Here is a 26389-nt window from a genome sequence, read left to right as displayed (position 1 = left end):
GCACTGAGAGAGAACTGTCTTCGACACGTTCCAGTTCGCACAACATGCCGGCAGCTTTCTGGGAACACGAACTGGCGGACCGCTTTCACTTACGAATATCGTGTATCCGGTGGTGCTCACACCCTTACTTGGAAAACAGGAGGCGCCAGTTCCACTGAAGCCAGAGCTCTCTAATAGACGTCATGCTGTAGAGACAAAGATGGATGACGAAACGCATACATATCGTTGATAGCTACAATGTCTGAGTGTATACAGTATCTGTATCTTCGCAATACAATGTCCTTCAGATGAATTGTGCGAGCGTAGGATTGTGACTACGTGGCTTGTGCAGGTCTGGGTAGGTCCTTGAGGCGGGCTGGTATAGATAAAGTGGTCAAGGCGGCAGACGCCGGTAAGCGGGAAATCCGGGTTCGAGTACCGGTCCAGCACAAACTTTCATGTGTCGCAAACAGCTGCATAGTCGCAGAATGCGAATCTATTTCGTTTCATACCTATCGTGTACCATGTTCAAATGGCTCTGAGCACTATGGGACTTAACATCTGAGGTCATCAGTCCCCTAGAACTCAGAACTACTTAAACCTAACTAACCTAAGGACATCACACACACCCATGCCCGAGGCAGGATTCGAACCTGCGAGCGTAACAGTCGCGCGGTTCCGGTCAGCGCCTAGAACCGCTCGGTCACAGCGGCCGGCGTGTACCATGTCTCAAAGATTATACTATGGTATGCAGGAAGAAATTATTCCTAGGGAATAAGTGTAATGTGCTGCGAATACATAGAAAGAAAGATCCTTTATCATTTAGCTACAATATAGCAGGTCAGCAACTGCAAGCATTTAATTCCATAAATTATCTGGGAGTAGGCATTAGGAGCGATTTAAAATGGAATGATCATATAAAGTTGATCGCCGGTAAAGCACTTGCCAGACTGAGATTCACTGGAAGAATCCTAAGGAGATGCAATCCGAAAACAAAGGAAGTAGGTTACAGTACACTTGTTCATCCACTGTTTGAATATTGCTCACCAGTGTGGGATCCGTACCAGATAGGGTTGATAGAAGAGATAGAGAAGATCCAACGGAGAGCCGCGCGCTTCGTTACAGGATCGTGTAGTAATCGCGAAAGCGTTACGGAGATGATAGATAAACTCCAGTGGAAGACTCTGCAAGAGAGACGCTCAGTAACTCAGTACGGGCTTTTGTTGAAGTTTCGAGAACATACCTTCACCGAAGATTCAAGCAGTATATTGCTCCCTCCTACGTATATCTCGCGAAGAGACCATGAGGATAAAATCAGAGAGATTAGAGCCCACACAGAAGCATACCGACAATCTTTCTTTCCACGAACAATACGAGACTGGAATAGAAGGGAGAACCGATAGAGGTACTCAAAGTACCCTCCGCCACACACCGTCAGGTGGCTTGCGGAGTATGGATGTAGATGTAGATGTAGATTCACACTAAGTCTACACTGATGTAGGCAAATGCTGCAATGAACTCTTGAATGCAACAGCTTCTAACGTGGGTACATCACATCCTCGACCGGACTGAGCCTCCTGCAGAGGCGTGTTCAAGGAACTGGGGATACTAACTGCTGGTTCTAAATATAATGTTTTCTTAATGAAATACGCCATAAATAATATACCTCTTATTCAGACCAACTGCACACGTAGTGGAATCAATAGTAAATGGTGGACCTCTTAGGTTTTCTCGGTGCAATTGATTAATAGAGTTCCTTGCCATCAGCCGAGATGTTTCCATTTTGTGCATAATACTTCTTCACGAGCTGCGAGTTCCCGTTATGTGTACTCTTGGACTACCCGGACCCTAACCACATTGTGAACTGTTGTTGATCTCAAGCGGCTACCTGCAGCTGAGTTCAGTTCCCTACGCATCCTACGCCCTCTGACGCTCTTTTCTTTTTCAGAACCCACACTGATATTCCGTGTTTTATTAACTAAAAATCTGGTACATATTTTTCACGAACACCCACAAAAACGTGAATCAAATAAAGGAAACCCAAATGCTGCTGTTATAACGTCACGAAAACATCAATGGGTGAAGACAGAAAAATAAGCTATTGTCTTGGGCTCAGCGCAGAAACCTCAATATACATTTCTTGTCCAAGCAAAACAAGGTCGCATAAAGGGTGCTGTCCTTGGGAATAAAAAAGCGAGTACGAATATTGACACATTTTAGCACAGTGGTCGTTTGTTTCAGAAAAAACCTTCCTGAGGCTTCCAGTTTTTGTTTTAGCTGAAAGTCATATTTACCCTTAACCATTTTTTGTTACATGTCTGAGCACGTTTTACTTTTCTACGTTTCATGTCACTAAATGAAATTTTATGACTCACCACGTCACTGTTTCTTCCCAGTTCAGCAATGCTGTAAATTAGCGGTTTTGCCGATCCTGGAAATTCCTTCGCTATTGTTCTCCGTCACCGTTCCATGCCATGACCTGTCATTACGTGCTAGACTCAAGAACATGAGAAATACTCGCAAGGAAGGCGCTTTGCATTGTTGTAACTAGAACTTAATATCAACACACTTAGATATCAACGACACATTATCCTTTTTGAAACCGATCGCACTCTACTTTAGTGTTTGTTGTTTCATTGAAACAAGACTTTCCGAAAAAGACGGCATTGAAATTAATGAAAAAAATCGAAATCTATATATTCAGTACAGATTTATAGAACTTGAATGTTTAAATATGGATTTGTGCACCGAAGAGCCAAAGAAACAGGTAAAGGCACGCGTGTTTAAATACAGAGGTAGGTAAAAGGGTAGAATACGGCGCTGCGGTCGGCAACGACTATATACAACAAGCGTCTGGCGCAGTTGTTAGATCGGTTACTGCTGCTACAATGGCACGTTATCAAGATTTAAGTGAGTTCGAACGTGGTCTTATAGGCGGCGCACGAGTAGTGGGACACTGCATCTCCGACGTAGCGATGAAGTGAGGATTTTCCCGTACGGCCATTTCACGAGTGTACCGTGAATATCAGGAATCCGGTAAAACATCAAATCTCCGACATCGCTGCGGCCAGAAAGAGATCCTGCAAGAACCGGACCAACGACGACTGAAGAGAATCGTTCAACGGGACGGAAATGCAACCCTTCCGCAAATTGCCTCAGATTTCAGTGCTGGGCCATCAACAAGCTTCAGCTTGCGAACCATTCAACGAAAAATCATCGATACGGGCTTTAGGAGCCGAAGGCCCATCTGGGTACCCTTTCTGACTGGACGATACAAAGCATTAAGCCTAGCCTGGGCCCGTCAACACTGACATTGGACTGTTGGTGACTGGGAACACGTTGCCTGGTCGGATGAGTCTCGTTTCAAATATCGAGCGGATAGACGTGTACGGGTATGGAGACAACCTCATGAATCATGGACCCTTCTTGTCAGCAGGGGACTTTTCAAGCTGGTGGATGCTCTGTAATGGTGTGGGGTGTGTGCAGTTGGAGTGACATGGGACCCCTGATACGTCTAGAATGACTCTGACAGGTGACACGTACGTAAGCATCCTGTCTGATTACCTGCACCCATTCATATCCATTGTGCATTCCGGCGGACTTGGGCAATTCCACCCCATACAGCCAGAACTGATACAGAGTGGCTCCAGAAACACGCTTCTGAGTTTAAACACTTCCATTGGCCACCAAGCTCCCCAGACATGAACATTTTTGAGCATATCTGGGATGCCTTGCAGCTTGTTGTACAGAAGAGATCTCCACCCCTCGTACTCTTACGGATTTATGGACAGCCCTGCAGGATTCACGGTGTCAGTCCCCTCCAGCGCTACTTCGGACATTAGTCGAGTCCATGCCACGTCGTGTTGCGGCACTTCTGCGTGCTCGCGGGGCCCTACACGATATTAGGCAGGTGTACCAATTTCTTTAGCTCTTCAGTGTATTAACACTTTTATACGACTAAAGAACGTACATTTGCATTTGTTTGAAAGACGAATTCATAGCGACACGACAAATTCTTCCACGCACTTTGCACATCGTGCCTCTAAAAAATGGACCCGAGAGCGATAATGAAGGCGGCGAGTACACTGAAGGTAGAATACGCACTAAAATATACAGGGTGATTCAAAAAGAATACCACAACTTTAAAAATGTGTATTTAATGAAAGAAACATAATATAACCCTCTGTTATACATCATTACAAAGAGTATTTAAAAAGGTTTTTTTTTCACTCAAAAACAAGTTCAGAGATGTTTAATATGGCGCCCTCCAGACACTCGAGCAATATCAACCCGTTACTCCAACTCGTTCCACACTCTCTGTAGCATATCAGGCGTAACAGTTTGGATAGCTGCTGTTATTTCTCGTTTCAAATCATCAATGGTGGCTGGGAGAGGTGGCCGAAACACCATATCCCTAACATACCCCCATAAGAAAAAATCGCAGGGGGTAAGATCAGGGCTTCTTGGAGGCCAGTGATGAAGTGCCCTGTCACGGGCTGCCTGGCGGCCGATCCATCGCCTCGGGTAGTTGACGTTCAGGTAGTTACGGACAGATAAGTGCCATCCTGCTGAAATATGAATTGTTGTGCTTCTTGTTCGAGCTGAGGGAACAGCCAATTCTCTAACATCTCCAGATACTGTAGTCCAGTTACAGTAGCACCTTCGAAGGAAAAGGGACGCTGACGCCTAGTCAACAGCGCCTCAAGCGAACAAATGTACAACTAAATGAAACTTTATAGCTCCCTTAATTCGCCGACAGATAGTGCTTAGCTCTGCCTTTTGTCGTTGCAGAGTTTTGAATTCCTAAAGTTGTGGTATTCTTTTTGAATCACCCTGTATGTCTCCTAATCGCGCAGTTGGCGAAGTTCGATAGCTGCTCGTAGCCTTTGTAGAAATACTGAATGTTTCGCAAGTATATATAGCAAACCTGCAAACAATTATATTATCTGGTTTTGACAGTATGATTAATTATTAGACAAACATAGATGCTCATAGCTAATAGGTTTTTACTAGAGTAACGGAAAAGAAACAGTCGCATAAAAAAATGTTCAAATGTGTGTGAAATCTTATGGGACTTAACTGCTAAGGTTATCAGTCCCTAAGCTTACACACTACTTAACCCAAATTATCCTACGGACAGACACACACACACCCATGCCTGAAGGAGTCGAACCTCCGCCGGGACCAGCCGCACAGTCAATGACTGCAGCGCCTCAGACCGCTCGGCTAATCCATCGCGGCTCTCATAAAAAAAGGATCAACCAAAGCAAAATAAGATCGACTACTCGCTGTCAGAATGAATCCTTATGAAAGTAAAAAAGTAGCGTAGCGGACAATGTCGCTTGCTACGATGCTGACATTGTAAAATACAGGACATGTGTCACATGAAAATTAACAACCTGTTCAGTAATATTATCTAAACACACAATTTTCTCCTTTCCGTCCCAAGAAGTAAAGTTTTTGACGTACCCGAAACTATGCTTTGTTGTCTTTATTGAGTGATTGGAATATATAGCGGTTCCTTCACGTTTTTAACGAGATGTTTACTTCCTTGTTTGCCTCTTTCTAAAAACATTTCACGGCATTACATTTAATCACCCGTACCTGGTTATGAAAAACTCTGCCTATTGTGCGCAAAGACTGTGATGCTTTGATTTGTAGTAAAGAGACGGCCTCGAGAAGGCTCGAAGTATGCAAGCGACATTCGCAGAGGCGGTCGCCACTTCAGGACAGCGGGATGGACTCGCATAGAGGTCAAGAGGAGAATACGTGTCTGCGCCAGTGCTGGTTATTTTGCGCCAGATGTATTTGCAACGGAGCAACAAATATTAAAATGGTACAGTGCAATTGTTCACAACCGATTGTTTCCCAAGCGGAATATTGGGGTGGTTTGTAGCAAAATCCATCGGAACATTTCTTTATATCAACGAACACCCCACTCTCCTAGAGTCTCTCAGAATTTGATAAGGTTTCTGTGACTTTTCCAGTAAATTCTGAAAGCTAACCACTTTCTTTATAACTCTAGTTAAGTTTCCAATAGAAATTCTGAAACGACTTTAGACAAAGTCATTCCGTAACCATATGATAATGCTATCGGCCTCGAAGGGCTTTAGCGACAAACAATTAAAATTTCGGAAACGCAGCTGGGGATTTATAGATGTGTTTCTGAAGAAAACTGATTCAAGAATCATAATATGGAAATCTTTATGGCTAATGTAAATAAGTCTTCTATCGCAGTTCATAATGTCTATACAAGAAAATGAGTTCTTAAGTCCTAACAATTATTGACGAAATTTCGTAGAAGTCTAGTCTGCTCTGTGACTTGAGCCGGAAACGTCATTCAGCGACAAACTGCAACAGCAGTACTTACTACGGAACTGAAATATTAACTTAAGAACAACACAATGCTTGGCGGTGCAAAGCATGTGCATTAGTTATAGTATAGGAGCCATTAAACGGGACAAAGAGTCATGTGAAAACCAGTAGCGGTTGTGCGTAAGCAAATCCATGCGGTTTCACAAATACATAACAGGAATTTTTGATGTAGTGAAAAGACTGGTAGTTTTTGTAAAGACGATGTAACATTCGAGCACTGTGGTGACAGCTCTAAATGGACTACTAAAAACCGTCTCAAATGTTACACAAAACCCCTGAAATTACTAACATGATCAACATACCCGCTTACTGAAAGTTAAGAGAGAAAAACTGATTTGTATAGAGTGTCATAGATATTTTTATCCGCATGCGCCCGCGTTTCCGAATCTACTACAAATAAATATTTCGTTTCATACAATTTGACTCAATATGCGACACGATAAACTGGTTCCAAGAAGCATGGTTCCAAAATGTGTCCTACGGGAAATGCATGTAAAACACACATAGGAAACGCCCTTTTAAGCCAAGCGCATACATCGATCTCATCCAAGTAAGTGCAGCAGCAGCCCGCCCGGTTAGCCGTCGGTCTAATGCACGGCTTTCCGCATTGGGAAGTTAAATCTAACTAACCTAAGGACATCACACACATCCATGCGCGAGGCAGGATTCGAACCTGCGAGCGTAACAGTCGCGCGGTTCCGGTCAGCGCCTAGAACCGCTCGGTCACAGCGGCCGGCGTGTACCATGTCTCAAAGATTATACTATGGTATGCAGGAAGAAATTATTCCTAGGGAATAAGTGTAATGTGCTGCGAATACATAGAAAGAAAGATCCTTTATCATTTAGCTACAATATAGCAGGTCAGCAACTGCAAGCATTTAATTCCATAAATTATCTGGGAGTAGGCATTAGGAGCGATTTAAAATGGAATGATCATATAAAGTTGATCGCCGGTAAAGCACTTGCCAGACTGAGATTCACTGGAAGAATCCTAAGGAGATGCAATCCGAAAACAAAGGAAGTAGGTTACAGTACACTTGTTCATCCACTGTTTGAATATTGCTCACCAGTGTGGGATCCGTACCAGATAGGGTTGATAGAAGAGATAGAGAAGATCCAACGGAGAGCCGCGCGCTTCGTTACAGGATCGTGTAGTAATCGCGAAAGCGTTACGGAGATGATAGATAAACTCCAGTGGAAGACTCTGCAAGAGAGACGCTCAGTAACTCAGTACGGGCTTTTGTTGAAGTTTCGAGAACATACCTTCACCGAAGATTCAAGCAGTATATTGCTCCCTCCTACGTATATCTCGCGAAGAGACCATGAGGATAAAATCAGAGAGATTAGAGCCCACACAGAAGCATACCGACAATCTTTCTTTCCACGAACAATACGAGACTGGAATAGAAGGGAGAACCGATAGAGGTACTCAAAGTACCCTCCGCCACACACCGTCAGGTGGCTTGCGGAGTATGGATGTAGATGTAGATGTAGATTCACACTAAGTCTACACTGATGTAGGCAAATGCTGCAATGAACTCTTGAATGCAACAGCTTCTAACGTGGGTACATCACATCCTCGACCGGACTGAGCCTCCTGCAGAGGCGTGTTCAAGGAACTGGGGATACTAACTGCTGGTTCTAAATATAATGTTTTCTTAATGAAATACGCCATAAATAATATACCTCTTATTCAGACCAACGGCACACGTAGTGGAATCAATAGTAAATGGTGGACCTCTTAGGTTTTCTCGGTGCAATTGATTAATAGGGTTCCTTGCCATCAGCCGAGATGTTTCCATTTTGTGCATAATACTTCTTCACGAGCTGCGAGTTCCCGTTATGTGTACTCTTGGACTACCCGGACCCTAACCACATTGTGAACTGTTGTTGATCTCAAGCGGCTACCTGCAGCTGAGTTCAGTTCCCTACGCATCCTACGCCCTCTGACGCTCTTTTCTTTTTCAGAACCCACACTGATATTCCGTGTTTTATTAACTAAAAATCTGGTACATATTTTTCACGAACACCCACAAAAACGTGAATCAAATAAAGGAAACCCAAATGCTGCTGTTATAACGTCACGAAAACATCAATGGGTGAAGACAGAAAAACAAGCTATTGTCTTGGGCTCAGCGCAGAAACCTCAATATACATTTCTTGCCCAAGCAAAACAAGGTCGCATAAAGGGTGCTGTCCTCGGGAATAAAAAAGCGAGTACGAATATTGACACATTTTAGCACAGTGGTCGTTTGTTTCAGAAAAAACCTTCCTGAGGCTTCCAGTTTTTGTTTTAGCTGAAAGTCATATTTACCCTTAACCATTTTTTGTTACATGTCTGAGCACGTTTTACTTTTCTACGTTTCATGTCACTAAATGAAATTTTATGACTCACCACGTCACTGTTTCTTCCCAGTTCAGCAATGCTGTAAATTAGCGGTTTTGCCGATCCTGGAAATTCCTTCGCTATTGTTCTCCGTCACCGTTCCATGCCATGACCTGTCATTACGTGCTAGACTCAAGAACATGAGAAATACTCGCAAGGAAAGCGCTTTGCATTGTTGTAACTAGAACTTAATATCAACACACTTAGATATCAACGACACATTATCCTTTTTGAAACCGATCGCACTCTACTTTAGTGTTTGTTGTTTCATTGAAACAAGACTTTCCGAAAAAGACGGCATTGAAATTAATGAAAAAAATCGAAATCTATATATTCAGTACAGATTTATAGAACTTGAATGTTTAAATATGGATTTGTGCACCGAAGAGCCAAAGAAACAGGTAAAGGCACGCGTGTTCAAATACAGAGGTAGGTAAACAGGTAGAATACGGCGCTGCGGTCGGCAACGACTATATACAACAAGCGTCTGGCGCAGTTGTTAGATCGGTTACTGCTGCTACAATGGCACGTTATCAAGATTTAAGTGAGTTCGAACGTGGTCTTATAGGCGGCGCACGAGTAGTGGGACACTGCATCTCCGACGTAGCGATGAAGTGAGGATTTTCCCGTACGGCCATTTCACGAGTGTACCGTGAATATCAGGAATCCGGTAAAACATCAAATCTCCGACATCGCTGCGGCCAGAAAGAGATCCTGCAAGAACCGGACCAACGACGACTGAAGAGAATCGTTCAACGGGACGGAAATGCAACCCTTCCGCAAATTGCCGCAGATTTCAGTGCTGGGCCATCAACAAGCGTCAGCTTGCGAACCATTCAACGAAAAATCATCGATACGGGCTTTAGGAGCCGAAGGCCCATCTGGGTACCCTTTCTGACTGGACGATACAAAGCATTAAGCCTAGCCTGGGCCCGTCAACACCGACATTGGACTGTTGGTGACTGGGAACACGTTGCCTGGTCGGATGAGTCTCGTTTCAAATATCGAGCGGATAGACGTGTACGGGTATGGAGACAACCTCATGAATCATGGACCCTTCTTGTCAGCAGGGGACTTTTCAAGCTGGTGGATGCTCTGTAATGGTGTGGGGTGTGTGCAGTTGGAGTGACATGGGACCCCTGATACGTCTAGAATGACTCTGACAGGTGACACGTACGTAAGCATCCTGTCTGATTACCTGCACCCATTCATATCCATTGTGCATTCCGGCGGACTTGGGCAATTCCACCCCATACAGCCAGAACTGATACAGAGTGGCTCCAGAAACACGCTTCTGAGTTTAAACACTTCCATTGGCCACCAAGCTCCCCAGACATGAACATTTTTGAGCATATCTGGGATGCCTTGCAGCTTGTTGTACAGAAGAGATCTCCACCCCTCGTACTCTTACGGATTTATGGACAGCCCTGCAGGATTCACGGTGTCAGTCCCCTCCAGCGCTACTTCGGACATTAGTCGAGTCCATGCCACGTCGTGTTGCGGCACTTCTGCGTGCTCGCGGGGCCCTACACGATATTAGGCAGGTGTACCAATTTCTTTAGCTCTTCAGTGTATTAACACTTTCATACGACTAAAGAACGTACATTTGCATTTGTTTGAAAGACGAATTCATAGCGACACGACAAATTCTTCCACGCACGTTGCACATCGTGCCTCTAAAAAATGGACCCGAGAGCGATAATGAAGGCGGCGAGTACACTGAAGGTAGAATACGCACTAAAATATACAGGGTGATTCAAAAAGAATACCACAACTTTAAAAATGTGTATTTAATGAAAGAAACATAATATAACCTTCTGTTATACATCAGTACAAAGAATATTTAAAAAGGTTTTTTTTCACTAAAAAACAAGTCCAGAGATGTTTAATATGGCGCCCTCCAGACACTCGAGCAATATCAACCCGTTACTCCAACTCGTTCCACACTCTCTGTAGCATATCAGGCGTAACAGTTTGGATAGCTGCTGTTATTTCTCGTTTCAAATCATCAATGGTGGCTGGGAGAGGTGGCCGAAACACTATATCCTTAACATACCCCCATAAGAAAAAATCGCAGGGGGTAAGATCAGGGCTTCTTGGAGGCCAGTGATGAAGTGCCCTGTCACGGGCTGCCTGGCGGCCGATCCATCGCCTCGGGTAGTTGACGTTCAGGTAGTTACGGACAGATAAGTGCCATCCTGCTGAAATATGAATTGTTGTGCTTCTTGTTCGAGCTGAGGGAACAGCCAATTCTCTAACATCTCCAGATACTGTAGTCCAGTTACAGTAGCACCTTCGAAGAAAAAGGGACGCTGACGCCTAGTCAACAGCGCCTCAAGCGAACAAATGTACAACTAAATGAAACTTTATAGCTCCCTTAATTCGCCGACAGATAGTGCTTAGCTCTGCCTTTTGTCGTTGCAGGGTTTTGAATTCCTAAAGTTGTGGTATTCTTTTTGAATCACCCTGTATGTCTCCTAATCGCGCAGTTGGCGAAGTTCGATAGCTGCTCGTAGCCTTTGTAGAAATACTGAATGTTTCGCAAGTATATATAGCAAACCTGCAAACAATTATATTATCTGGTTTTGACAGTATGATTAATTATTAGACAAACATAGATGCTCATAGCTAATAGGTTTTTACTAGAGTAACGGAAAAGAAACAGTCGCATAAAAAAATGTTCAAATGTGTGTGAAATCTTATGGGACTTAACTGCTAAGGTTATCAGTCCCTAAGCTTACACACTACTTAACCCAAATTATCCTACGGACAGACACACACACACCCATGCCTGAAGGAGTCGAACCTCCGCCGGGACCAGCCGCACAGTCAATGACTGCAGCGCCTCAGACCGCTCGGCTAATCCATCGCGGCTCTCATAAAAAAAGGATCAACCAAAGCAAAATAAGATCGACTACTCGCTGTCAGAATGAATCCTTATGAAAGTAAAAAAGTAGCGTAGCGGACAATGTCGCTTGCTACGATGCTGACATTGTAAAATACAGGACATGTGTCACATGAAAATTAACAACCTGTTCAGTAATATTATCTAAACACACAATTTTCTCCTTTCCGTCCCAAGAAGTAAAGTTTTTGACGTACCCGAAACTATGCTTTGTTGTCTTTATTGAGTGATTGGAATATATAGCGGTTCCTTCACGTTTTTAACGAGATGTTTACTTCCTTGTTTGCCTCTTTCTAAAAACATTTCACGGCATTACATTTAATCACCCGTACCTGGTTATGAAAAACTCTGCCTATTGTGCGCAAAGACTGTGATGCTTTGATTTGTAGTAAAGAGACGGCCTCGAGAAGGCTCGAAGTATGCAAGCGACATTCGCAGAGGCGGTCGCCACTTCAGGACAGCGGGATGGACTCGCATAGAGGTCAAGAGGAGAATACGTGTCTGCGCCAGTGCTGGTTATTTTGCGCCAGATGTATTTGCAACGGAGCAACAAATATTAAAATGGTACAGTGCAATTGTTCACAACCGATTGTTTCCCAAGCGGAATATTGGGGTGGTTTGTAGCAAAATCCATCGGAACATTTCTTTATATCAACGAACACCCCACTCTCCTAGAGTCTCTCAGAATTTGATAAGGTTTCTGTGACTTTTCCAGTAAATTCTGAAAGCTAACCACTTTCTTTATAACTCTAGTTAAGTTTCCAATAGAAATTCTGAAACGACTTTAGACAAAGTCATTCCGTAACCATATGATAATGCTATCGGCCTCGAAGGGCTTTAGCGACAAACAATTAAAATTTCGGAAACGCAGCTGGGGATTTATAGATGTGTTTCTGAAGAAAACTGATTCAAGAATCATAATATGGAAATCTTTATGGCTAATGTAAATAAGTCTTCTCTCGCAGTTCATAATGTCTATACAAGAAAATGAGTTCTTAAGTCCTAACAATTATTGACGAAATTTCGTAGAAGTCTAGTCTGCTCTGTGACTTGAGCCGGAAACGTCATTCAGCGACAAACTGCAACAGCAGTACTTACTACGGAACTGAAATATTAACTTAAGAACAACACAATGCTTGGCGGTGCAAAGCATGTGCATTAGTTATAGTATAGGAGCCATTAAACGGGACAAAGAGTCATGTGAAAACCAGTAGCGGTTGTGCGTAAGCAAATCCATGCGGTTTCACAAATACATAACAGGAATTTTTGATGTAGTGAAAAGACTGGTAGTTTTTGTAAAGACGATGTAACATTCGAGCACTGTGGTGACAGCTCTAAATGGACTACTAAAAACCGTCTCAAATGTTACACAAAACCCCTGAAATTACTAACATGATCAACATACCCGCTTACTGAAAGTTAAGAGAGAAAAACTGATTTGTATAGAGTGTCATAGATATTTTTATCCGCATGCGCCCGCGTTTCCGAATCTACTACAAATAAATATTTCGTTTCATACAATTTGACTCAATATGCGACACGATAAACTGGTTCCAAGAAGCATGGTTCCAAAATGTGTCCTACGGGAAATGCATGTAAAACACACATAGGAAACGCCCTTTTAAGCCAAGCGCATACATCGATCTCATCCAAGTAAGTGCAGCAGCAGCCCGCCCGGTTAGCCGTCGGTCTAATGCACGGCTTTCCGCATTGGGAAGTTAAATCTAACTAACCTAAGGACATCACACACATCCATGCGCGAGGCAGGATTCGAACCCGCGACCGTAGCGGTCACGCGGTTCCAGACTGAAGCGCCTAGAACTGCACGGCCACACCGGCCGGCCGGAGCGCCTGGTCCTCGGCACGAATCCGCCCGGAGGACTTTGTCGAGGTCCGGTGAGCCGGCCAGTCTGTTGAAGGCTTTTAGGCGGTTTTCCATCTGCCTCGGCGTATGCGGGCCGGTTCCCCTTATTTCGCCTCAGCTACAGTACGTCGGTTATTGCTGCGCAAACAAGTTCTCTGCGTACGCGTACACCACCTTTACTCTACCACGCAAACATAGGGGTTACACTCGTCTGGTGTGAGACGTTCCCTAGGGAGGGGGGAGGTCCACCGGGGGCCGTACCGCACAATAACCCTGAAGTAGTGGTTCGGTGAGGGGCGGCGGATGGGTGAAGTGAAGTGGACTGCGGTAGTCGTCGTGGGGTTGTGGACCACTGCGGCTGCGGCTGCGGCGGGGACGGAGCCTGTCCGTCGTTTCTAGGCCCCCGGTTAAGATACAATACAATATAAGACAAGTGCAGCAGCATGACGAAAGAACAGACAACGACTTAAACCAGAATGGAACAGAACGGCCTCCCTTGAGACCAGCCATTCACTCGCTAACTCAAATTCGCGCTAAGCCTTCTGACTGGCTCTCGCAATGCAAAGTCATTGACATCTGCGAGACATACGATATTTGCTTACAAAGAGATAATTCACCATACGAGCTATGAAGTGCAACCTGGCAGAAATTTCTGTATTTAGAAGGGAATCAAAAGACCGGGCCACAGCGCACTGGCGCGCTTATGAAACAAGTCGCCACGGATAGCACGCGGGATTCAGTTCAGTTTTCCCTCTAATTTTCCTGACTTTACCGCTAAATTCAATTTGCCTGAGAACTGTCAGTTTTCCAGGTTTTCCAGAGAAATCGCGGCACCTGTTGGGACGTGACGCCCCTGGCGGCTCGTGTCCGCGGCAGAGGCGGTCTCCCGCGGGCTGCGTGACGCTTTTGCGCGGCGCTGCACTGTGGGCTCCGCGCGGCGTGTCTTGTCACGCGAGGTGATGGCGCCGCGATAAGGCGGCCACGCGTCCCCCTGGCAAAGCAAAGGGCCGCCGCCGCCACTGCCGGCGCAGCCTCCCTCCACCCTCTGCGTGCTGCTGCAGCGCCTGGCCTCATTAGCCGCCTTTCTCTCGTCATAAATCCAACTCTTGACTCGGTCTCCCTACAAACGACCAGGACTGCACACCGGTTAAGGGGAGGTTTACTATCTTTTGGTTAAAAAATCGATTTTTTTAAAATTGAATTTTTGGATCCATAAAAGTGTTTAGAATCCACCCCTGAAACGGTTTTTTCCGAATACTGAACGGAATTGTCTGTTATTCGCGGTTGAACAAAAAAATGCACCTGCCTCAAATCGACCTTTTTCACGCACCAGTTTTTTTTTTCTTTCGGAGGACGAGTTATTGTACCGGTGCTTGGGAAGAAACACGCAAAATTCAAATGAAAGTTTGAACGCGTGTGTTTGGAAGTTAGCCCCCAAGCATTTGCATTCTGGTGCGAAGACTGTGGAGATTGCGACTTTCCTGGCAGTGAGCAGCTTCAGCGAAGGGTATTCGGCAATTCTGAAGACCATGACAACGATGGACGTCACCCTGGGAGTCTATTCGACGCAGTTCGCCAAGCATTCGGACGACCACCGGATTCGAGCGGACGAAAACCGTTTGTCACCGGCCGTGCGAGCGGCTCTGGAGCAGCGCAGGATGGTCCAGATCGAGCAGAACGCCCTCTATGAGGAAGAGGAAGGACTAGTTTATGAACCCGGAATAGCATACTGAACGCACGTTGCATAATATTGCGTTTATAGGTACCCAAAACTTCAAACGCGTTTTTCTCGAAATTACTTTTTTTTATCGCGCGGTATGGTGGCTAGTATTTGTACAACTTTTATTCCGATCCATCAACTACAAATATTTTTACTTGGCCGACGAAGTCGAAAAATCGATGAAAAAAACCCTATTTTTTCAAATGGCCGCCATTTGTTTCCTATGGTCCAAATAATTTAAGCGAGGAACAGCTCTTAAGGAATCTTATTTTCTTCGCTAACGTCAACTCAGTTTTTATTTCTGACGAGCCGGCTGACCTGTAACATACCGCGCGTGGAGGTCTACATCGAAATTTTGTTTCGTTCCGACGGCACTTTTGCCTTTGCTCTTCGACATTTCCGGTCGAAAACATTCCAGTTTGTAGAGGAAACATTTTGACAAAATGTGACATTGATATCTATAACACATCCCGAGAAAAAAATTCTCAACGAACATGCTTCTTTTGGGCCAAAGATAGTAAACCTCTCCTTAAACGAAAGAGGAATCCATATTAGGGCAAAAATCCTATATCTCCCTGATTTTCTCTGTATTGCGTGCATAACTCATACTAGCTCAAACTATGAGTTTGCTTCCAATGACCGATGACCCTGATCGGTTGGACTGGCCGACAGTCGGACCGCTCCCAATGGACTCATGCCCGTCGTAGAAATCTGTTCGCAGCGTTAACGCCGATTACAGTTTTAACATGAATATATACATTACAAAGCACAATTTTTATAGATTGATGACGTAACGTGAGGATAACGATGTTATATTTCGCCTAATATCATGCTGTGAATACTTTTATGAACCTGATGATGGTCAGACGACTGAAATAAGATGAAAGGGTACAACCGTAATCTAGGCATTAATTATGAGGACGTAAATCTATGGTGGACACACAATGATTGCCTGAATCCAGAAGAATAAAAAACTGCATATGCAAATAACATTGCTGATCTAATCACCAATGAGCCTTCAGTCACTCGAGAAAGGTATCAGATTCACAAATTGTACCTAGTCGTAACACATGATACTTCTCATACCCTGCTCATCCAAGCTACGATTTCTCACCATATTCAGCACTCAACTGCGTTGAGTGTAGCGAACACCGTGCGCCGTGATCTACTGTAGACTGCAACTCATCAGCTCTCTACAGGATCTCCAGACAAAGTATGTTCTCTCTCGTTTCCTGAAATGAAGTGCTCTTTTCACAATCCCCCAAAGTAATGTTCTCCACCATACACGAAACGTAAGTACAGGGTTATTACAAATGATTGAAGCGATTTCACAGCTCTACAATAACTTTATTATTTGAGATATTTTCACAATGCTTTGCACACACATACAAAAACTCAAAAAGTTTTTTTAGGCATTCACAAATGTTCGATATGTGCCACTTTAGTGATTCGGCAGACATCAAGCCGATAATCAAGTTCCTCCCACACTCGGCGCAGCATGTCCCCATCAATCAGTTCGAAAGCATCGTTGATGCGAGCTCGCAGTTCTGGCACGTTTCTTGGTAGAGGAAGTTTAAACACTGAATCTTTCACATAACCCCACAGAAAGAAACTGCATGGGGTTGAGTCGGGAGAGCGTGGAGGCCATGACATGAATTGCTGATCATGATCTCCACCACGACCGATCCATCGGTTTTCCAATCTCCTGTTTAAGAAATGCCGAACATTATGATGGAAGTGCGGTGGAGCACCATCCTGTGGTACGTTTAGCTCCCTGCTTGCTTTATTCGTCGACTTCCGCGGGCTACGCGTGAAACTTGCCCGCACGCGTTCAACCGTTTTTCGCTCACTGCAGGCCGACCCGTTGATTTCCCCTTACAGAGGCATCCAGAAGCTTTAAACTGCGCATACCATCGCCGAATGGAGTTAGCAGTTGGTGGATCTTTGTTGAACTTCGTCCTGAAGTGTCGTTGCACTGTTATGACTGACTGATGTGAGTGCATTTCAAGCACGACATACGCTTTTTCAGCTTCTGTCGCCATTTTGTCTCACTGCGCTCTCGAGCGCTCTGGCGGCAGAAACCTGAAGTGTGGCTTCAGCCGAACAAAACTTTATGAGTTTTTCTACGTATCTGTAGTGTGTCGTGACCATATGTCAATGAATGGAGCTACAGTGAATTTATGAAATCGCTTCAAACATTTGTAATAGCCCTGTACATTCCTCACCGACAGAGAATTCTTTCTCCTCTGTGCGATTCCAATGTGCCAATCGAAAATAATCTGCAAAATTCTTAACAAGACAAGTATCTCCCTTCGTATTGTAAGGAGCACATTGTGCTCATGTGGGAGCGATATAAATGCTTGTAACACAATAAACTGGTAGCCAAAATCTCAGGAATTCTTTTTATTCCATGATTACCGGTTTTGGCGAAACTAAAGCCGCCATCATCGGATCTTAGGACACATGATGTTGTGTCCTAAGATCCGATGATGGCGGCTTTAGTTTCGCCGAATCCGGTAATCATGGAATAAAAAGAATTCCTGAGATTTTGGCTACCAGTTTATTGTGTTATCTCCCTTCGTAGCAAAAGTTTTAAAACATTAAGAAACCGTTTCATACCCTTGTCCATAGTTCTTAAATCGTTGTAACTTACTCTACCACTTCTCAGCTAAGTTTTCTACTTTAGCCAATACGCTTGACTCCACTTCTCCGTATCTCGAAAACTGCCTTCTCCTACTCTGCTGTTTCTTTCCTTAACCAATGAGAAGCCGTCTTACAACTTCTCAGGCCAGTGGTTCTCACCCCATTGAAATGGGCCCAGAAAGTCGACTCAATACTTTACAAAGACGATAGAATCCCTGTCCACAATGCAGGTCTTTCACTTGTTACAGAGCACCGAGATTCTTATATGTCGTTGACTTCCCATGACCGACCATGCTCGGATAGCGACTCATCGGCACAAAACAAGGTTAATCTGAAATTTATTTTGGTCGGATGGCACTGCTCGTAAAAACTTTTATTCTGCAACAGTACCGAGCGAGGTGGCGCAGTGGTTAGCACACTGGACTCGCATTCGGGAGGACAACGGTTCAATCCCGTCTCCGGCCATCCTGATTTAGGTTTTCCGTAATTTCCCTAAATCGCTTCAGGCAAATGCCGGGATGGTTCCTCTGAAAGGGTACGGCCGATTTCCTTCCCCATCCTTCCCTCACTCGAGCTTGTGCTCCGTCTCTAATGACCTCGTTGTCGATGGGACGTTAAACACTAATCTCCTCCTCCTCCTGCAACAGTACAGGTGTTTGTCACGTTATCTACATCAACATCTACATCTACATCTACCGCGGGGAAAGAACGAACACTTATATCTTTCCCTGCGAGCTCTCGTTTGCTTATTTTATTATGATGATCGTTTCTCGCTGTGTAGGTCGGCGTCAACGAAATACTTTCGCATTTTCGCATTCGGAGGAGAAAGTCGGTGATTGAAATTTCGTGAGAAGATTCCGCCGCAACGAAAAACGCCTTTGTTTTGATTATGTCCACCCCAAATCCTGTATCATGACAATCTTTCCTCTGCTTCGCGATAGTATAAAACGTGCTGCTCTTCCTTGCACTTCCTCGGTGTGCTCCGTTAATCCTGTCTGGTAAGGATTCCAGATCGCGCGGCAATACTCCAAAAGAGAACGGACAAGCATAGCGTAGGCAGTGTCTTTAGTAGATCTTTAGCATTTTCTAAGTGTTCTGCCAATCAAACGTAGTATTTGGTTTGCCTTCCCCACAACATTTTCTATGTGTTCTTTCCAGTTTAAGTTGTTCGTAATTGTAATTCCTAGGAATTTAGTTGAATTTAAGGCCTTTAGATTTGATTGATTTATCGCGTAACCGCAGTTTAATGGATTCATTTTAGCACTCACGTGGATGACCGCACGCTTTTCATTATTTAGGGTCAACTTTAAATTTTTGCACCATTTTATAAATAGTTCTGCAATTTGTTTTGCTCTTCTGATAACTTTAACAGACGATAAACGACAACATCCTCTGCAATAAACCTAAGAGGACTGCTGAGATTGTCTCCTAAACCGTTTATACAGATAAAGAACAGCAGAGGCCCTAAAACACGACCTTGGGGAAAGACATAAATGACTTCTGTTTTACTCGAGGGCATTCCGTCAATTACTACGAACTGTGACCTCTCTGACACGAAATCACGAATCCAGCAACGTAACTGAGACGATATTCCACAAGCAAGTAATTTCACTACAAACCGCTTGTGTGGCACAGTGTCAAAAGGCTTCTGGAAATCCAGAAACACGGGATCAATTTGAAATCCTCTGTCAACAGCACTCATCACTTCGTGGGAGTAAAGACCTAGTTTTGTATCAAAAGAATGATGTTTTTTAAATCCGTGTGTCAATAGACCGTTCTCTTCGAGGTATTCGTAATTCATGTTCCAAAATCCTGCTGCGTAACGACGTTAATGATATACGCCTGTAATTTAGTTGATTGCTCCTACTACCTTTCTGTGCAACTTGCCAGTCTTTGGTTACGGATCTTATATTATAAGATTTCTGGGCCCCATGTCGTGCAGGACACATATTAAAAAAAAAAAAAAAAAAACTGCAGGAACGCAAGTCACAGACACCAGCACTAACACTGCACAGGTTGCCGTTCGCTAGCTACGTGTCATCTTGTCTCAGCCCATCACGCTTTTCTCTGAAAGAAGAGCCATGACTCCCAGTTTCGTCGGTCCGAAAACCGAGTATGGGACAAAGAAGACACCTTACCAGTCTCTCTGTGGTGGAGGGCCATAAGAAGAATGGAAGCTGGACGGTCGCAAACTAATGTGGTCCAATGGTTTAATGTGAATTGTTCTGTTGTTTCTCCGATATGACGACAATTTATAGAGACTGAAACAGTATCCCAAAAATCAAGTGTGATATCAGAAAGAGCGGACTGTTATTTGGCTGTAAGGGCACGACGGTACCGCCATAGTACTGCACGGTACCTGGGATCCGTTCTCGAGGGTCCAGTGGTCGTGTTGTATCGAAGCAAACGGTGTACAGGAGGCTTCAGTAGAGTGGCCTTTAGTGTTGGAGACCAGCTGTATGTATACCTCTGATGCGCCTTCACAGAAGGGAACGTATAGAGCGGAGTCGTCAACACACCACCTGGATTGGCTGAACAGTGGGCCAATGTTCTTTCCGCAAATGAGTGCCAGTTTGGTCTGGAGAGTAATTCTAGAAGCATTCGCATCTGGAGGGAACGCGGAACACGATTCCTGGACTCGAGAGTTGTGCAAAGAGACCGATATCGAGGAGGATCCCTGATGGTGTGGGCAGGGTTTACGTGGACCCCTCGGACATCTCTTCATGGAATTGTACTGGTGAATCGGCAAGGTTTAACTGCTGTCAGGTATCGTGACGAAATCTTGGGACCTAATATGCGGTTGTTGCGAGGTGGCGTGGACCTAGACTTCGTACTCGTGGACGATAATGCTCGACCTCACAGAGAACGGGTGGTGGATGTTTACATGGAAACAGAGAATGTTGCTGCTTGGCGTGGCCTGCTCGCTCTCCCGATTTGAACCCCGTAGACTATGTCTGGGATGCACTGGGGACACAGGCAGCATCACGTCAGCATTGACCGTCCACTCTCCAAGGCTTGCGAGCAGCTCTGCAGGAATAATGGGCGTTATTGCCTCAACATGACTTTGATATCATTCACAGCATGCCCGTCGTTGTCGGGCCTGTATTGCTGCCAGAGGTGTCACACCCCATACTGATTGCATAAACCAGTTGTTGGAATGTCTGTGCAAATCTGTTAAGTTGGAAAAACCGAAGAATATTTTTATCTCCCGTTATGCATACAGTAGATATTTACGTTCTGTATTCTTTACATTATTTCTACTTTACTATCACCTGTTTATACTGTTTCGTGGCAGAATAATCGCAAACTTGCTAAATTTCCGTTTGTTGCTTTAGTTTTGGAAACCAGTAAATTTTATTAGCTGATGGGAATAGAATTCAGACAGTAATGATTTTTAATCAGCCATGGATAAAACACGAAACGTGGCAGTCCAGCGATAGACTGACGCGTATCACTCAGCGAAATGTGAGTAAGCTAAAAAGTAGTCTCACAAGTGCCTTTCTCTCTCCGACTTTCCCAGTACTTTGGTGCACTTTCCTGGCGGCAAAATTTAGTAAAAGTTCCACGGCTGTTGCGCTGCGTGATGATATTGACAGCAACTCGCGTTCTGAACGGTGGCAAGTGAATATCACGAATCGTGAATAGGTTGGCGGTATCCATTCAGAATACTCTTACTTAATTTCGTATGGTTCGTAGATAAAGTTAATTGGTATCATATTGTGTTAGGTTAGAATGTAAAAACGACGTCGAAATTTTCGATACTATCGGAAATAAGATTGCAATGATGAATGGATATCTCTGGTTGCGCTACACATCAATCGATTAGAGTATGGCAATCGTATTTTCATACTGAGATTCACTGGTTTCGCCAACTCGCAGTCAGACTGTTACATTCCAACCCAACCTAGAGCTTAGGCTACGGTGAACGTCAGTCTATCGGCACTTAGTCTTTTTTAGTCGTCATGTAAATACGAAAATCAGTAACCAGCCTTAAAATGCGTAATAACCAGGTGATTAAAAGTTAATTTGGTGCTCTCCAAATCGAAATCAAATGTAATCAGTTGCTATCTTCTGGCGAAATAAATGATTAGTTTCAGTGATTCTCACTGACTATCACTCGATTGCCTACAACCATCGTCAACGAACTTCCAAAATCAGAAAGCAACGCGAGAGCCGCTGACACCGTAAGTGCATTTACGCTTACAACATTTTGTAATGGAGACTTGTAGATATTACTGGTATTTATAATCACAATTTAGACGAACCTTTCGGCACTCAAAATAGAAAATTCCACAAAAATGTTTGTTTTAATTACATCTAAACAAATCTTTTGAGATGTGTGGACTATACTACCACTCCCCCCCCCCCCTCCCCCCCAAATGATCAGAGTAATATTGCCAGTCAAATGTTTTTTATTCCAGTTTTTGATCACAATATCAATTCTTTTGACGATGATCGGTTTCAGTCAGTAATGACCATCCTCAGATTTTTTCTACACCCTGTCCTAAAGTGATAAGTCCGTAATTAGGACATGGTGCAGAAAAAGATCTGCGGATGGTCATTACTGACTGAAACCGGTCATCTTCAAAAGAATTGATATTGTGATCAAAGACTGGAATAAAAAACATTCGACAGTATTGGATCACTGTTCTTATACGCGACTACGTCGCAGCTGATGAAAATAATGCCAGTAGTTGACCTGCACTATGTAGCTGTCCTGGGAAGGATCTTTTTGACATATAAGTCTCTGCCCACCTGCTCATAAGCATGCTCATAACTATGAACAAATGTGCAAATATATACTGGCTCAGTACAGCGTATCAGACCGGTGAAAGAAGAACGGTGCCTCCGATGTATTTACCGTGTGACGGGCAATGTCCAGGCCTGACCCTGCCTTGTATCCGCTAGTCTACGCTACACACACCTGCAAGCTTATCGGGTGTTACGCTTTTTAACGTATGACATGACCACATATTTGCTTCGATTCAGTTTTATTATACATGACGAGAGCAGCCTATATTTGTCGATGCCTTAATCGTAGCGTCCAAAACCCACTTACAACCATCGTATTGGTTAAGCTGAAAATTCTTTATATTAGGCAAAACGCACGCCATAGATAAATGGAGCTATAAAATCAATTCTGCAAACCAGACTGTTGTTTTCACCACATTTGTTATGGTTAACAACATTATGAATTAGAAGTCATGAAGAAAGAAATGTCCATTACCATTAACATGATTGGATGTGAAGCGCTGGTAGAAAAGAAAGTGTTATACATGGCATGAATGTTGAATAAAAGTTGTTAGTTTATTTCCTGTTTCTACACTTTGAGGAGCGCTATTAATTTTTTTCTGTTCAACGAAATTTCCTAAGTCGACCTGATATTTTTTTTCGCTTTCAGAGTTCCCAGTCTCAGTGTAAACTTTGTACTGTTGTCAAGTGAATAAAAATATTTTTAGTGAATATTTGATGGCTTAAGTTCCTGAACAGCTGGATAAGCAGAATATCATGTGAAAATGTAATTGCAGATCATTAACTCAAAAAGGATGTCGATATTCATAGTCTATATACGAGCACTAATGAAGTATCCTTACCTTTTAGGTATAAAAATAATCCGCTTCAAAAATATTGACTGGATCGCTGCAGAACGTGAGAGCAACAAAACTTTTTGTGTATTTCTTGTAAATTTGGTAAAAAATGTCAATTTTAAAATATACGCCCTCTTGGAAAAATTTCTGTGGACGCCCATGCGTCCATATCGTCACTGGAATGTTTGTTGTACGCACTTCGCTTTTTCTTCCTTTCAGGTACATACCTGAGTCTCCTTCTGCTCAGTTCTGCATCCCCTCTGCCGTAGTTTTCGAACCATTGACGTAACTCCCCTTTAACATTTTTCTCGCATGTTCCGTGCCATTCCTCGTCAGCACAGCCACTCGCTTCACCTCCTCGTCGTCGTCAGTAAACGGAACGAAGTTAACAGAAAGTCGTTACGACTGCTAGTGAACGCTTTTCCCCGATCTCCTTATTGCTCAGACTGCGAGGTAACAGCCGGTACTACTTTGAACTGCAACCTGACTGTACTTAGTCATGTGACCAAGTTGGTTCGCGCTTGGCTGGCTCTACAGCTCGCTTTGCTGAATCATATGTACTATGACTGCCAGTCTCCGAGTCTATCTTCACATGACGTTTAGAAGGGAGCTAGCCCAGGCTGTTCCAACACTGTTCCACATGATGCGGGCACTCTCGTTAGGGATGGCGGTTATAACTGACACAACCGGTTTCCGGTTATATCGGTTTTTCCCACGCCAGTTAAACCTGACTGTTAAACCCGCTCAAAATAACCGGTTTCTCAAATAATCGATTTTCGCTTTTTTTCCTAATATTTTACGTAATAAGTTTAGAAATCGAACAAAGATTGAACAGATTTGGCTCTCTCAGCTTCAAGATACATAGAATCAAAATATTAAATTAAAGAAGGAAATAAAAGGAATTTTACACCCTCCTTGGTTGACTGTTTTTCTTGAAGAGTAAAAAGTGGATGGCTAGTGCAAAAAAATCACCAGTATTCTCCTATTGATTTTAATTTTTCGAAAATATACTCATAAATCATATTGTAATCGGGGATCATATCATCATTTGGGCATTACGAACAGTCAGTGCTAAAGGGTGAAAATTTAGTTTGAAGAACCCTGTTTCTCAAGGGTTAAAAGCAGATAAAGGCAGATTATGTAGCCACAGGCGGCAGATCAGCTACCTTCTGTTTTTATTGTATACTATGACTGAACTTTTGTTAAGTTTTTAATTTATTATTCTTATCATGATTTCCTTCCTCTTTTTATTATTTCATAGAGACGCCAGACAAATCTTTAAACTATTAAGGTAAATGAAACATTGTACTTTCATTGCTGCATCACTGTGTCAAAATATTTCCAGACTAGGATTGGTGCTATTCTGCAGTACAATGGATGTACAGTGAGAAACTGCCATTTAGACCAGATGGGGTCAACTCTTGCTCACTGCATGTACAAGAGTACCTTAAGCCACGACACGTGTTACTATGGACATTATTGTCTGATCAATGCTATACTAATTCTTATGCCACGTGATTGTTGCTCGTTTCTGTCGGCATTGTTATTAAAAGACCACTGATCGCTTTCCCCATTTTTGTAATAATACAATATATCAAACCAATGAAGATTTTATGAATAAAAATTACTTCTTTCTTAAAAAAAAAGTTTTCTTTAAAAATGAAAACTTTTGCACTGCTGCTATGGTTACTTGATATTTCGATTTTTTATTTGGTTATTAGAAAAAATTTAAAAAACACTTGTTACAACAGTGACTAAAACAAACACCGAAAAATACCGGTTATTTAGAACTAAAATAACGGTATCGGTTTTAACTGGTCGGTTTTTCCTATCCCTAAATCCCCGGCGCCCCTCAGCCCGCTCGTGGGCAGGCTCTAGGCAACTCGCCAGGCGGCCATGTTACACGCATTTTGCACATGCGCAAACCACTAGAAGTTACTATTTTATCTTGAGGAAGACAAAAGAAGAACAGAAAAACATCAGCATGTACATACCACACAGTTATAGCAATAATTACAATACTATTATCAGCAACAACAGTATGATGCGAGGATTGCAAGATGTCTTTGAAAACTATAAAGACGTTAACTCACCAGTTACAAGGAAACGTGTGGTGACCAAGGCTAAAAGTAAGTATGTAATATCACCGGTCGCGTCACTTACCCACTGGTTTGCGGGACCCGCTTTCTGATATGATGGAGGCTGTGTACTCACCCTTTGGCGGTCATGAGCTTGTTGGCGCTGAGTGTCTCTGCATCGGGCCCTTCCTGCACCAGACGTTCGCTCGTGGTGATGGCACCGTTGCTACTGCTCGCCGACTTGATGTCGCTGTTGCTGTTGCTGTTGCTCTTGCTGCCCTCTTGTTTCACCGAGCCTTGCTTCTCCGACCCTGTGGACAAGTACACCCGTCTCACATAGAACCAGGAGGTAACAGAGCGGATTATACGGTAACTAACGGGACTAGTTTTACAATTCTGCATGATCGTTTCTTCCATCACATATATTGCTGAAAGGAGGCTACACCAATTCAGATTCTGTAGTAGGCGATATTGTGCATACTTAGTACCGAAAAGTAGTTCTGTGACACCATTAAGCAAATTAAGTAAGTTTACTGATACGAAGGTGAAATAGCTCCACCTCTCAGTATAGCATCTCAAATAGCTCAGTGTGGCAAATCTGCATCGACCCATGTACTCCGCAGTTCACCGTATGGCACTCGGCCGAGGCTTCTTGGACCTGTTATTCGCCGCTTCCTTTCATGTTTCCATCGTGCACTGGGAAAAATCGCTGTATTCACCTGATCACGCAATAATCTGGCTTGTATTGTTATGAGGGCACCTCCGTAAAAATTTTGATACATGATAGAGACAGTAGAACAGTTTCATGGTCCTTTCTGTCTAAACTCCCGTCCTTTAGCACAATGAACAAT

At 43.6% G+C, this 26389-nt stretch overlaps 1 protein-coding gene across 1 annotated transcript in view; it reads right to left on the bottom strand.

Annotated features, from left to right (window-relative positions):
- LOC124799027 (protein SPT2 homolog) overlaps positions 1 to 26389 on the bottom strand; it is a 512977-nt gene that overhangs the window by 368311 nt on the left and 118277 nt on the right. Inside the window, exon 8 of the mRNA XM_047262563.1 lies at positions 25675 to 25849. Coding sequence (XP_047118519.1) covers positions 25675 to 25849 — 175 coding nt within the window. The remainder of the gene's footprint in view (positions 1 to 25674; positions 25850 to 26389) is intronic.

This window comes from Schistocerca piceifrons, chromosome 5 (assembly GCF_021461385.2).
Source record: "Schistocerca piceifrons isolate TAMUIC-IGC-003096 chromosome 5, iqSchPice1.1, whole genome shotgun sequence".
NCBI classification, from domain to species: Eukaryota; Metazoa; Arthropoda; class Insecta; order Orthoptera; family Acrididae; genus Schistocerca; species Schistocerca piceifrons.
This window is presented reverse-complemented; position numbering and strand designations above follow the sequence as displayed.